The sequence below is a fragment of the Channa argus genome, chromosome 15, assembly GCF_033026475.1.
Source record: "Channa argus isolate prfri chromosome 15, Channa argus male v1.0, whole genome shotgun sequence".
Taxonomy (NCBI): domain Eukaryota; kingdom Metazoa; phylum Chordata; class Actinopteri; order Anabantiformes; family Channidae; genus Channa; species Channa argus.
Genome location: NC_090211.1, coordinates 2,177,669 through 2,192,901, shown reverse-complemented (window position 1 = coordinate 2,192,901; position 15,233 = coordinate 2,177,669). Strand labels below are relative to the sequence as shown.

General features: G+C 37.5%; 1 protein-coding gene across 7 annotated transcripts in view; it reads right to left on the bottom strand.

Moving 5' to 3' along the window:
- Positions 1-11,986, bottom strand: part of hdac5 (histone deacetylase 5) — a 58,237-nt gene extending 46,251 nt beyond the window's left edge. The window contains exons 1-3 of one of the 7 annotated variants that reach the window (XM_067476461.1): positions 11,662-11,986; positions 7,615-7,707; positions 3,291-3,433 (exon numbers count right to left, since the gene is read on the bottom strand). In XM_067476461.1, coding sequence (XP_067332562.1) covers positions 3,291-3,312 — 22 coding nt within the window. In that variant the 5' untranslated portion in view covers positions 3,313-3,433; positions 7,615-7,707; positions 11,662-11,986. Of the gene's footprint in view, positions 1-3,290; positions 3,434-7,614; positions 7,708-11,632 lie in introns of all 7 variants that reach the window. The other 6 variants (XM_067476463.1, XM_067476462.1, XM_067476460.1 and 3 more) reach the window with 6 other exon arrangements.
- Positions 11,987-15,233: the final 3,247 nt, after the last annotated feature.

Here is a 15,233-nt window from a genome sequence, read left to right as displayed (position 1 = left end):
GTTGGTATAGTGTGTGTGCGTACACATTATGTTCTATATCTGTATCCATAACAACTAAATTACAGGCAGTCTATCAACCAGTCATTCAGTTCAGGACATAGTCAAAAGAAAAAGAAAAATCTTGAGGTGACCTTAAAGGCGTCTTGTTTATATGTTACCCAATCAAGCAGTCATGCTCTGGCTATCCACGTACAAACACACACACACACACACACACACACACACACGGTTACAGTGCATAATATACATGACATATGTATAAAACAGCTAGATGTGTAAATAAGAGGCATCAGTTTTATCATAATTGTGTGATATTGCCAATATTGTGTTCGCAACTTGTTTCTGCTGCCCCCAAGTGGTCACAAAAAAAAACCAAACAGTCATTGCATGTTAAAGGTTCCAAGGTTCCAATGCCATTTTTAGAAATGTGGCAAAACCACAAAGACACGTTACACCTTTGGTTCCTTTAAAAAAGTGTGTGGTATAATGCTGTAGCTGAACTTCAACATTACTAAGTCAGTACCTGTGTCAGAAATCATTTATCTGTTATCTGATTGTAAAATTGTTATCCATAGTGCTCTAAAATATATCTGAAGAAAAATGTTGCATCCATGGCATATGCTACTTACTGCTAACATTCTGCAATCCACTACATCACACTATACACTTTTTGTGTGTGAGCATGCACTCACAAGCAGATTAAAAATAGTGTATGGAATATAAAAACAATATAACCGTAAGAATTTACAATTGACATTTATGAGGTAATGTACGAGGTATGATGACTGATTCTGGTATTGATTCTAGCTGGAAAGTCTTAATATGTTCCTAACAATTCCCTAGCTTATTTGCAGCCAATTTAACAGTATTATAAATACAACATCACAACATTGACATTAATGTAAATGGTCTGCACTTATATAGCGCTTTTCTACCTATTGGTACTCAAAGCGCTTTACACTGCTTCTTATTCACCAATTCACACTCAATTGCATACACACTCTTTCACATCAATGGGGGAGCTGCTATGCAGCTGGCCAGTGCTTTTTGCTCATCGCCACTTTCACGTGACCGAAGAGCTGGGGATCAACAACTTAGGTACAGCGCACAACCACTGTACCTCCTGTGCCACAGTCCCCCTGACTAAAATGTAATTTCATTTGTACAAGGTTCCTCTGTCTTAGCATGCAGAGTACAGTGTTAGCTGACTGCAGGATTGGTGGGTTGATCCCTGGCTCCTCCACATGTCAATGAGTCTTTGGGCAGGAAACTTAATACTAAAATGTTTCTGATGTTTGTAATCTAAAATATAACATGTGGTCAAACATAATATGAACACTTTTGTAAAAGGATGATTGAGTATGTCAACTTGGAGATTGTTATGACTAAAAATACTGGCCCTAGAAAATATTGTCCTTAAAATTCAACCCAATCTTCTCTTGTATAGCCAGTCAAATCCAGATTTTCGTCCATGGCAAAATGTCTCAAATGGCATATAAACATTCATATCTAGCGTAATTAAATGGCTGTTATTACTCACACACTGACACTGATTAGCATTTGGATCAGCTGTCAGTCAGTCAACCTGGGCTAATGGTCTCACTTCAGTGGATCTGACAAATTTTAGAGAACATTCAGAATATCCGTCTAGCTCTGCAGTAAACTAAAACAAAGCACTGCTCTTCTTGGTGGATAGATTTAGCATTACAACAGCCGTTCACGCAGAGCTTTGGGACATTACAAAGGCATTAACTACCTCATCCTTAAGACCACATGGCGTATGCAGTGTTTCCCCTTGAAATATTTTCAGGCACCGTGGCAGCACCTTTGGTTGGTAAATTTCATTTAAGGGTCACGTAAAACATTGTGCAAAACATTAATAAGATGCATTTATTTCACGCAAATAATTTCTCCTGTATGTCTCACTGGGGGCCTCAGCTCAAGCCCTCTAAGATGTTCCTCTTCTAAAAAGCTGTTTATGGTGATGACATATATTCCAGAATATTCCTAATAATTCTGCAAGTTATGAAAGAAAGATTTATGAGGCCAACCAATTGGAACTTATTATGGGAAGTCTGATATATCAGATTAAAACTTAAACATCCCATCAATATAATTTCGTTTCACTTATGTGTGGACTTTCAGACTTTCTTTAGTAAGTCAACAACGTCTGCCTCTTTGCAACGGCTGGTTCTCATTCTTTAAGTAAAAAAGGCAGTGGAGTGGATGTAGGGCAGGCAGTGAAATATGGGCACAACATTAACAGGAACAGTTCAGGGATCACTTTCATACCTACCCACGAACTTTAAAAAGAAGTGGATTGGTTGTGAACTTAACATCTCCATATACAAAATCTTTTTTGTCGCTCATGTAAGCATGACAGAGGTCTTATTGGCATGGGAGGTCACCATATTTGTAGGGGAAACATGTGGATGTACACACAAAACGGGTCATAAAACATGGCACTTAACAACAAAAAGTACGATTTATGTCAGAAGTCAAACTTGACAGAAATAATACTGCATTCGCGTGTACATTTGGACAGAATTGTTATAGTTCAGGATCTACAGTATATTCACCATGTAATAATCAGACCAGTTACATTATATTGTGTTTCTAAGTTAATTTTTCATTAGCACCTCTCTATTGTTAAAAATACAAAGTATGATGGTCACTCAGAGTCTTTGAAAACACAGCATGGCTGAAACACCACAGGTGACAGCAGAATGCATAAGGGGGTATAGTCTGAAAAGTGTCTCACCATCCTATGTGTTAACTCCATATGTCTTATTTTCATCCAAACACAGGTGAATGTATTTTTTATGGTTCTTTTTGTCAGTGAACACATGACTGTACTACCACGCTGAAGATATCACAGTGCTACCAGACACTTGTTTGATGTCTCCAGTCACCTGCATCTGACTCAGGTGCTGGCTCAATGATGTTTCCTTTACATATATGAATGCTCTGGCAAATGCAACAACAAAGCACACAAAATAATAATCAACTCTAAAAAAAAGGCTAAAGCTTGTGTTGATCAATGGATTAAATTAGGAGGTGAACACTTTAACACAGCAAATCCAAACATGATATAAAAGAACATTACGCTGTATTGGCAATGTGTTTAAGATGCTAGTTTCCCTAGAAACTACAAAGATAAAGACAGCAAACTACAGACAACTCCTACCACCACTACCAATTCACCACAGGCCCGTCAGAGACATTTGTAATACCAGAACAAATGCCACACCAGCTGTTTGAGATTGACAGACACATTGACAGAGAATCACCTGAGGTGTGCGGTGAATTCATGAAGGCTGAGTCTAGACTCCTCTCCCCAGTCCTTCTGCTGTGTTTTTGTATGTGTTAAAGTGGGCCCTCTGTGTCAGCCATGTGTTGGACGAATCAGACCTTCTTCTCAATGTAGTTTTTTCTGCAAAAGAGAAATCCCATTTTTACCATTTAGTTGACATCAGAGCAGTCTGTTTAGCTTCTGCAATTTGATCTGATGTCATCTATCTCATGATGTTTTAATCCTAGTTCTGAAGAAATTATGTTTTACTATTTAGTTTATTTCTTAGTTTAAAACACCTCCAAACTGGGAATCACTACTTAAATTAGTACCTCTCTGGTCTATATTTCTGAATACAATGAATGAAGGAATCATTCATTGTATCTTGATCATACGTTATGTCTAAACTGGAATTCTATCCCATTAAGGAAAAAACCTGCACCAAACCTCAACCCTTAATGAAGCTCTGTTGTCCTCTGATGCCACCTACAGGTCACATGTTGTGAATGAGAGCAAGAAGGAACAGGTTACACAGAGACGTCATACACCAACATCATTAATAATTGACTTAAATGAATGTCACAGGGACATTGTGTGCATTTGTGTGTTACAGTTGTGGCTCAGGCTACTTAGCTGTAATGTGATTTAAAGTAACACGTTTAGCGCCCAGTTCCTTCTACTATGCTATTAACACCACACAGAGACAAACAGCAGTTCTAGCAGCTCTGTCTGTCACCATCAAGTCACGCTGCCCCACTAGTTACTGTCCACCTGAATCAGTCTAAAATAGTTTAGAATTAATTACTTTACATTTAAGTGGTTTCCTGGTCTAAATGTACTTTAGATCATCATGCATGTAAATCAAACTAGTTCAATAATACCACAGTTAAGTAAGACAGTTTGTACAGTTTTTTAGCTGGCAGCTGTATAATCTAATGTAATTCAATACAGGAGCACAATAATGTTCAAATAAAGTTTATAATATTATATATCCAGATCCTCGGAAACACAATTTGTGTTTCTATTTCGATCCTAGATATGTACTGTATTGTATTGTAGGATGATCTTACATATAACAAATATCCATTTATTCTAAAAATATTTTTTGAAGATTATCATGACTTAACAGGATAACTTGTCAGCCCACAGAAACTTCTCATTATATTCTTAAAGTCTGGTAAAGACTGTAAATTCAGGTTAAATCAGGTTAAATGTTGCATGAATTATCGTTACATTCTCTGCTTCCTCTCTCAAAGTCACTCATCTCACTGTCTTCAACATTACATTCTTTCTGTTCATTTATTTTTCCATCCTCTACACTTTGTTGCCTCTCTCCCTGTTTTCACTGCCTGACCCTTTCAATATGACTCCTGACTTGCCTCACTTGCCAAGTGTAATAAAAAGTATTTAACTCAATAATATACACCATCTTTATTAATCTTTTTTAGTTTGCACCATTTTGGATTTAAATTGCATTAATGTCTCAAACAGAAAATAAATGTGTTTTATACTATATTTTTATACAGTACTTAATACAATAGGCTATCGCATTGCTATTATGATTGTGCTAGGGTTGTATTGTTAAATGGAGACTGTGGATTACACTCTAGCATATCTCTGTGGTAATTACGTCAACATAGTTTGAGTGTGGTAAGCTCAGTGAGTTTTGTTTTTTACATAGAAACAACAAAAGGCTGTGCTTAAAAAACCTAATGCCGGACATTTTACAGTGAAAAAATATTATATACTTATCAGTTCTCAATGACAAACAATAATAATGATACTGTTTAAAAACCTAATTTGCCATTTCCGTACTTCAGTTCCTTTACTAATAAGAAAATATTTCTTTACAGTACCTACAATATGTTACTATAATATCGGTAAATTATACATAACTTGACCAAATCTCTTTATGTAATGTAAAATCAAATAGTAATCCTAACTTTGTTTATTTTTGTTAATTTTACTCAGTTTTCAACAAATGCACTTATTACTAGTTTTCTTAGTTAGGGGTAATTGCAGGGTGAAAAAAACCCTTTACTCATTGTTTTTGAGTTACACTAACTTAAAACAATCAAGTAAAACTTTTAGATATTTACAGGGTCATTAAGGTAAGTATTGGTAAGTATCAAAGCATATTGGTGCAATTCATAAACCCAGTGCAATTGACCATTGAGCTTTTTCTGCGTTTGGAAAATCCTGCTGATATTTGGAGGAGAACGATGGAGGGAGGATTACATTTTTCGAAAGTACACTGCTGAAAGTAAAATGTGTTTCCTATTTATGCAGTTTACACTATAGTGGGACTGATCTGAGAACTATATTTATAGTTAATTGAAAAAAACGTTCTTAGATGGAACAGCTGTGAGGGTGCGGGTCTTTTTACCTTAGTAGTATAGAATAAAATAGCATATTATTGTGGTATAGCGTAGTATTGTTACAGTGGTAATGGAAGCTTATTAATTTTGAGGGGATGAGCGTGGTTAAAAAACCATGACTGAAGACAATGTGTAGAAAGTTATGTATGACAGGAGTTTGGTAAACTAAAGTTACATGGAGAACCATTACTTGAAATTTTAAAGACAATGGGTTTCCTTGGTGTTATTAAGTCAATCAGTGACTGCAACTCAGACATTCAAAGTTATAACAAACGTCACTTTAGTTTATCCAACCCAAAATAAATGTGTCATTTGAAAGACAGCACACAATGCAATAAACTTAAAATGACTTTGTTTAAAATAAAAATTATGAGTACTCCATGTGTAAGTACTGTTTAAACTACACTGTAAGTGTACTACACTTAATAAGCAATTGTAGTTAGAAATACAATTTCTATTCTAGTTTAGTTTTTTTAAGTAAGGTTAACTAATCAGAATTTACAGTGAGCTTACTGCCTGTTTCCACTTGTGTTTTATCTCAGCATTACCACCTAAGTCTCATCTCCATGATGTCAGACGACTATAAGCTTTTTGTTTTATAACTGTAACTAAAACATTTTACAGCAATGTTGCTTAATATGTGCTATCCCTCTCTAATTTAGTAATAAACTAAGAGAACTGACCAAAACTGAAGCTAAATAAATCACTATATTACAAATAAGAAGAGTATTTTATAATTTCTTTAAAACTCTTAAATTTGTATCTAAATTACAGACATGTGTTTTTGCTATGCTACTATTTTACAACAGTTGACCTGCAACAGCTTGTGAGCATGTGCATACTTAGACACTAGAAATAATTAGAAATAATTATGTTCTGTTGTAGGAGATGGACAATTGAAAAACTTGGCTAAAACAGGTTCACTATACAGACATTTAAACATCCTATTATTCATTTTCCAAATTAGACCCTTTCTTCAGGTTCAGACTTGCTTCCTCCAGAGAACTATCAACCTAACCAGACAATCTGTTTGAGCCCCAATATAGCCTCACTGTTACCTTCCCGAAACTAAAGAGGGCATAGCCCAACGGCATGCAGAGAGGAAGAAAAAAAAGAAGAAAGCTGCCAAAGAAGCAGTAAAGTTTGTATTTAAACCTTAGCACAGCACATGGGGTAGGACTTGCTTCCTTTTATGTTGTTTTTGGTCTTTCTAAATATGTTGGTTATCTTATTATTATGCATTTTGAAAAAAGCAGAAAGGGGATCTATGGATCTGGTGTTTTCTCTAACAGTAACCCAATCAACAACAAGGTGCCGTGCGTAGAATTAGATGGTTTCAAAAGTCATCGGGGCACAAGCCATGTCCGCAAAGCAGGATTTGAATTTATTTTATTTCCACTAAAGTCGGTCAACATATTCCTGCAAAAAACACAAAAAACACTGAGCAGAAAGACGCAAGGTGCTCAGCAATGCAAAATGAGTGAACCAAACACCTCACTCTCATTGAATGCAATCACAAACAGCGGCACCGGGCAGCTAAAAAGCTATCTGATTAGGGCCTAACTTTTTCAAGAAGTCACAGGAAGTCCATGTCACTATAGCAACTGGGCTGGGTGCCATGGTTACAGTGTCAGTATTGAGATAATGGGATGTAAGACTGTAGGTGTGTACATGTTTGAGGGTATTTCTCTCTATGTGGACTTGGATTATGGAGCTAACTAGCTGTGACAGACTAGCCTGCTGGCCAACTTAACTATTAACCTAATGCCATGCACACAAACAAGCCCAATTTAAAAAAGGAGTGAGAAAACATTCTTCACTATAGAACAGAAGCAGCTAACACTTGAGTCATGTGTCTAAAATGTTGCCAAAGCATCACATAATCTCTCTCTCTCTCTCTCCACTGCCTCTTCCTCCTCTTCACACCAACATTTCCTAAAATACCTGGGGCCTCCCATTCTGGAGAGGAGCAGGAAGTGCTGCCTGGCAACCAGGGAGCTGGCTGCCGTGGTAACGGTTCACCTGAGCACCTCTTCCCTAAACAAACAGAAAGTGTGAGTGAGCACACACATACACACACTACTGTTCAACCATGACTCTGTATAACATCAGTCATCTTTCCTTTTCTCTAGTATATTTTGGACTCAAGAAGAAACAAAGATACATACTCAGTACTTAGCTGTTGCAAAAGAGGAGGATTGCATATTTAAGATTACTATTTTACTGTATATATAGCTCATTTACACATTTACAGAGCAACATTGTCATCATTTGGAATTGTGTATTTTTATCTCCACCTAATGAATGAGCTCTGTATTTGGTCTCATCCAACTTCTGTGGTTAATCTGAGGCTGTTTGGATGCTAAATCTTCCACCAAATTAACCAACTAGTTGCTAACTAGATGGCCTAAACTGTGGTACCACAAAGACTTAGTGGTTCCAACACACCAGGAAGTGAAAGGTAGCTTTTGATCCTTTATATTCAAGACAAACAAAGATCAGATGATTTCAATGGACATTTAAGTCAAATATTTCATATTGTGATTTAAAAAATCAGTTTCCATTACAAATCCTTGCATTTTGTCTTCAAACCTCTACATACTTCAGTCAAGCACAGAAACATATTTCTGATATTATAAAATCTGTGTTACATTTCCAGAATTTCCACTGAGGATTTTTGATACACTAACATTAATGGGGCACATATACAGAGGTGTGCAAAAACACAGTGACAGCACCAGGAAAACATCTAGACATGTCAACTCCAATCCAATGAAATAGGATCAGCTTTTAGACAAAAACCTTCCACCAGTATTTCAAAAACAAATGGAGCTTCAGAAGTATTGAAATAGAGAACCATATGGTGATTTAATATATAGGCAATTTTTTAATCATTGGGAAACTAATACCTTCACCTAGTACATGCTGTCAAAAAAACTGGTGCTTTTCGTGAGGAATTAAAAATCAATCTATCTCAATTAATAATAATAATAATAATTTGACACTATGTGTAATAGCACATACTAATGGGTAAAGTGCAAATTGACTGTATATTAATGTAGCACATTTCTAAATCATATATCACAAAGTGATTTAAAGTAATTAAATACAAAAGAAAGCTAAAATATAAAAATAGCCTAATAAAACTGTAACACTGGGTCTTAAGATGCCATTTAACAGTGTCCACAGATCTTGAGTCTAATAGGAGACAGTTTTAGAGCCACAACTTCAAAGTAGTGTGGATCCCCAAAACAAACCCAAAAACCAGGCCTGAACCCTCTTGCACTGACCGGCCCGTGCAAGAGGGTTCAGGCCTGGTTTAAACACAAATCTAGAAATCATGTTTTAGTTCTGATAGTTTGGTTTGGCTGATAGCATATTTTAAGGTGTTCAAATGTTTAGTCACATCTAAATATGACTACACCAAACAAATAAATCTAATGCTGGAGCACTAAACTTCATTTAATGGCCAGGGGAGACTTGACGCTTCAACACGTAGCTCTTCCTCAGGATAAACCATAAGGCTGGCATGAACCAGTTAAGCTAAACTGTGCTGGACTCCGGTCAGGTGTAAAAAATATAATATGGTTCTTGGGTTCAGGTCAGGTCCGGCCAGTATACTCTCGGGCTCAATTTAAGTTAGAACACAAATATACAGCATGATTCACACTAAACTTCAAGGCCACAATCCCCTTTGTTTCCAAATCTGTAGCAAGGAACAACTAAAAGACCCTGATGATGAAGGGCCCTGGGAACCTGACCATGGAGGGTTCTAAACATATGGCTAAGTGCTGCATTTCAAGAGCAACAAGTTGGCGTTTGTATAAAATGTATATGCCACCACCCTTTTATGAATAGAGATAATGTAGTACCATTATGGAGCAGCACTCTACAGTCAGTGAGTAAAACAGAATATAGTAATATTGTAGACCAAGTGTCATCTGTTGGTTTCCAAGATAGACAATAATCCATATGAATACCATACTACAAGATTCATCAAAACCAGACCACAGCAGGGCCCTTGGTGGGTTGCATGTCAGATAGAGGAGCAGGGTGCCATGGCTACGGTGCTAACCATCATTGACAAAGCTTGTTTACAAATATGGACACCGAACATACACAAATATGGTTTCTGTGAACTAGAATGACTAGTTAGTAACTACTACAGCTCTGGCAGCAAGAAACCTGCAAACTATGCAGTGTTCTTGTATCAAACCAAACACAGACGTTAACCAGGATCTTTTGCTTTTTATTCATTTGCACTAAAGGGTTAGAAAAGGAGGAAACACGTCAGAGTGGATGGAGACTCAGGTTCCCCCTGAGTCTGTGCTTTTAGCTGCCAGATAGGCATCTGAGAAAAAAAAAAACTGTGCTAGAGCTGCAAAATCAATTAGCGTATTGACAGTGAAAATGAATTGTGACCATAACAATTACGCAGAAAATTTCATTATTTACTGAAGAAAAGAATTAAATCATATCTCTAGGTTTCTGACAGTTTGGGACTGACTCTTAGAGCAAAAGACATTGACATTACATTGTACCATAGGATGCTGTGTTGGGCATTTTTCAATTCTATAATTTGGTTTGTGTTAATGTAGTGAATATATGTGTTAATATAGTTAATATATCTAAAATAACCTGTTTGTCTGTAGACATTGTTGTCTTGATTTTACCATTTATTTTTCTTGTAGACTATTTAATGTAGACTATTTCACTCATTCCCTTCCTTTTTCTATGTCTTGCTATGTAATTACAGAAATGACTGATCCATATTTGCCATGCAGGTGGGAGTGATAGTTGCAGCCTTACATATGGCAACATTACCTGTACCATCTATTAATTCATTTCATCTAGCTAATTTAGCTAGTGTCACTATCACTATCACATACTATAGGCTGGTTTCCTTTTCTCACTACATCTGCTTTTTTGGCCCACCTGGTTCTGACTGCCAACATACAGAGAAACCACATAATAAAATATCCAATTTTTATCCACCCCCAGTGTTTTTTTTTATTATTTACTAACATGCAAAATTATGTAGCTAATAGAAGCAAACCAATAATCAATTCAATCCTATGCTACACTTTCTTAGGATTACTGTAATTTACAAACACAATAAAAAAACATAAAGTCATGCTGTCATTCTGGCTTTTTTCATAGTAGTGTGGCCTCACTTTTTAATTGCAATGACTACAATACTGTACTACAGTTGTATTCTGCCATGCTTCAAGCTTACAGATATTTGATTTGGATAAATGGTCTTCACTGTTTGCCAATGATAAGTGAACACTGGCTTCTAGGTTGGATTTTATTTATTTATTTATTTATTTTTTGTCCTTTCAGCTTATCCCATGAGTTCAGGGTCACCACAGCGGATCATTGTCCGCATGATGATTTGGCACAGTTTTTTTTTTTATGCCCTTCCTGACGCAACCCTCCCCAATTTCTACCGAGCATGGACCGGCACTGCACAGCTGGAGAGGGGAATGGGGCGATTGGGGGTTCAGTGACTTGCCCAGAAAATACTTCGGGGATCGAAATCCTGAACCTGTGGTCTGTGGACGACTGCCTTAGAACGCTGGCTTCTAGGTTTTCCACACACTTTCAACTAGTGTAGAGGGTTAATGACTGTCCTCTATTAGCATTAGGCTTGGACGGTAAGCGGGTGGCTGGTTAACTTTCTCGCTGTCAGTTTTACGCCAGGTAGCTGTTAGATACATGGATCAGTCCTGCTCTATAACTGCTTATACATTAGTCACTATGATATGAAAGCAGATAACAGCTTGGATGTTAGCTGTCTGATAGCTAGGAGACTGCTGTATATGCCAAGTGTCATATTATGTCCTTTAGCTAGCTGTAGCAGCAGCGTTATAGTAACTATTTGCAAGTTAGCTAGTGTGTTATATATATGGCCAGTGAGTCACGTCAGGCAAAGAAACTATTAGCAAGCACATAATTTTACCAGTCGATCTGCGCCCTTCTTCGACAAACCTTTTGACTGCCTGTCGGTGGGTATCTCCTTCTCGAACACGCACACACGCACGCAGACACCCTCTCACTCCCATAAACCTCACGGTACCGTGAAAGTCGGCGGGTCCTCCTGGAACGCGTATTGGCGCAGAGCTCGTTTCCTACCGAGCTTTGGTTTCCGCCGAGGCTCGGTATGTCACCGCGTAGAGCTCCTCGGCGTTATTTCACGTGAAATACGTTGAATTTCACAAGCGGGACGCGTCTCACCTACTACCGTTTCACCCCTCCATATTTACAGTCTCTCTCTCTCTCTCTCTCTCTCTCTCTCACTCTCTCTCTCACCACCAACAACAACATTATTGACGTCCTCCTCCTGCCACGTGACCAGTCTGCCGCGGCTAAAAATAGACTCAATAGAACCCAATGGAGGCAGGCAGACACATACAGTACAGGCTGCAGCTTAGTTTGTCTTGCTGTTTAACTTTACTTTCTCATGTTTCTTTCCCTCAGTACACACAATAGAGCTGTTGAGCTGAGCAAGTCCTCTCTGTCGACCTAAATGTCGACTGCAAAGTGAGAAATGCACACTTAAAGATTATTTCTGATCAGTTATGTAATTATTCATTAAAATTACTTCATATTTTTGTGTATTTTTTTTAAGCAAAATGTCCAAGAACATTCAGTCCTAAAAAATGTGACAATCCTTGATACCCCTGTAATACCTCTGACTTTAACTGGGTAAGATTTCACTGAGCTCCTCTTCCCCTATAATCCAGAAGTTAAATATTGCATGGGTGGATTAGTGAACAGGCTTGCAAGGCACAGGCCCAGGGGCCTGCGAGGTCTAAGGACCCGTGTGCCAGCGCTTCTGAAGTTTCTGTTCATAATTGTCCTTTAAAGGAGTGCAGGTAAAAGTCACAAAATGGACGAAACAAGGTTTAAAAAAAAAAAAAACACTAACAGATGCAAAGAAATGACTCAAATAAGATGAACAACCTGACACTATATCTAAAAGAGGTGCAAAATGACCAAAACAGACAAAGTGGCCAAAATAGACACAAAATGTCAAAAAAAAAAAAAGAAAAAAGACACTAATTAAAGTTAAAATGACCACAAACAGACTAAAAGTGACCACAACCAAGGATGTGAGGAACAGACACACATTAGCTCACATTACATTTGCACACACATCCTGGTTGTATGTAATTCCCACTGTCTTTGTTTCATTTTCTTGTAATCTGTCGATACCTAAATATTCTTTCTTGTCTGTGACACATTTGACATTCTTCACTGATCTAATTTTGGAGAGTTCTATTAAGCATGGCAGATTTGTCAACATTTGTTTTACACAATTTCTTTGAAATATTTCCAAAAATGCCTCGTGAATCATCTTTCCAGTACATCATCTTTCTAACATCCTACATTAATTACACTGCTGATATTGTGAGCAGTTATGTTGAACTTTATCCCAAAACTCAGTTGAATGTGCAAGACTGGCATAGAATAGGATAGAATGTAATAGGATGGCAAGAATTAAATTGTGTTTTATTGAGTTGTGGGTGTGTAAGTGCCCAGCACATTGATGTAGTGGTTAGTGCTGCCACCTCACAGCTAGAAGGCCCCCGTTCGAGTCTGCCTGCCAACTCCAGCCTTTCAGTGTTTTCCCCATTAACCAGTTTCAGTTCAAAGACATGCATGTTAGGTTAATTGCAGACTCTAAATTGGCTGTAGGTGTGAATGTGAATGATTGTCTGTCTGTGTAAGCATGTCTGTGTTGGCCCTGAGATAGACTGTAGACCTGTTAGGGTGGGCCCTGTTTAGGGTGGACCCTCCTTCTCACCTGGGATAGGCTCCAGTCCCTCTCGATGCTAAACAGGATAAGCGTGTACAAATAATGCATGGATGTGTTGTGTAGGTTATAACAATCAAATCAAAGACAGTGGGAATTACACACAGCTAAGATGTATGTGCTAATATGTGTTGTTATTAAAATCAAAATTAATTTTAATGTTTTGCCTTTTTCATTAGTACCCAACATGTGTTTTGGGTCCCATCTTCATTTAACAAATAGACCACATTAGGCTAACGTCCAGTTTAGCAGTGCCTGAAGTGAGCAAGTAGAGTAGCATCATTGCCAGAAGTCCCACACATACTTATAAGTAGTTACCAGCCAAGGAAGGTTTCAGTTATCTTGAAACAGACGGTATCAACAACAGTATAATTTCTTCCAGGTGGTCAAAACAGTGTTTATTTAAGGATTCTGAAAATATGATCAAAATAGCAGTCAGCTTTGTAAAACAGCTTTGTGGATTTTCCAAAATCACAGGTTATGTGTGAAACGGATGGCTTGCTCTGTGACTCATGTACTTGTAATAAGTCTGAGAAGCACAGCCTGGGGCTACATTACTAAGAGCCTAAGGGCAGGGCCTCTGGGGGCCTGCAAATTGACAAGTTGTAGGCTAATTCGAATTTTCAGATTCTCTATGAGATTAAGTGCTAAGTATAGATTAAGTCATAATAGTAGGTGACTTTAACATTCGTGTAGATGCTGACAGTAACTGCCTCAGCACTGTGTTTAATTCATTATTAAATGTAATTGTTTTTTTCCCAAAATGTAAATAAACCCACTCACTGTTTTAGTCACACGTTAGACCTCGTCCTTATATATGGGATTGAAATGGATATTTTAACAATATTTCCTCACAACTCTCTTCTGTCTCTAATAACATTTGAATTTACAATAAAGGACTATACAGCAATTGGAGAAAAATCAACTACAGCAGGTGCTTAAGTGAAAAAGCTGTAAACAATTTTAAAGAAATGATTCTTTCATCATTTGCGTCACCATTTGTCAATCCAATGGAGACTTGCCACCTTAACTCTACTCCTGTACAAGTTGATTATCTTGTTGATAATACTGCAGCATCACTACGTAAAATACTTGATAATGTTGATAATCATCAATAAGGCCCCTATCCTTCTTATATTGCTTTTTACCCATAGATCTCGCTGAGCTAACTTCAATTATTACCTGATCTAAACTAACAAACTGTCTGCTAGACCCTATTCCAACTGGACTGCTCAAGGAAGCTTTACCCCTAATAGATATGTTCGTATTACATATCATCCATTTAGCTTTAGAAACAGGCTATGTACCACGGGCCTATAACGTAGCTGTAATTAAACCACTACTTAAAAAACCCTGTCTTGACCCAGGTGTCACCATTGATCTTCTCCTGGCATCAGATAATGGACTAGTCTCTATACTTGTTCTGATCTTAGTGCTGCATTTGATACCATTGATCACAACATGATACTGATTAGTCATACGACTAACACATGGCAGCAAGCTGTTGTTTCATGCTGGTCTCAAACTCCAGTATTCTAAGGAAATTTCCTGAGCTTTGTTCACCCATCCATCCACCCTGAATGCCTTTGAACAAACTTTTCTGTGGCTGAATAATAAGTCACTGTGATATATTCCCTACAGCCGCTACAATTTGCCTCTTGGTAATACGTTTATGTTGAAGCGATAATGTTTTATCTGCTTGTACACAGAAACCTACCTAGTTAAATCTTACAGGATGAAGTCC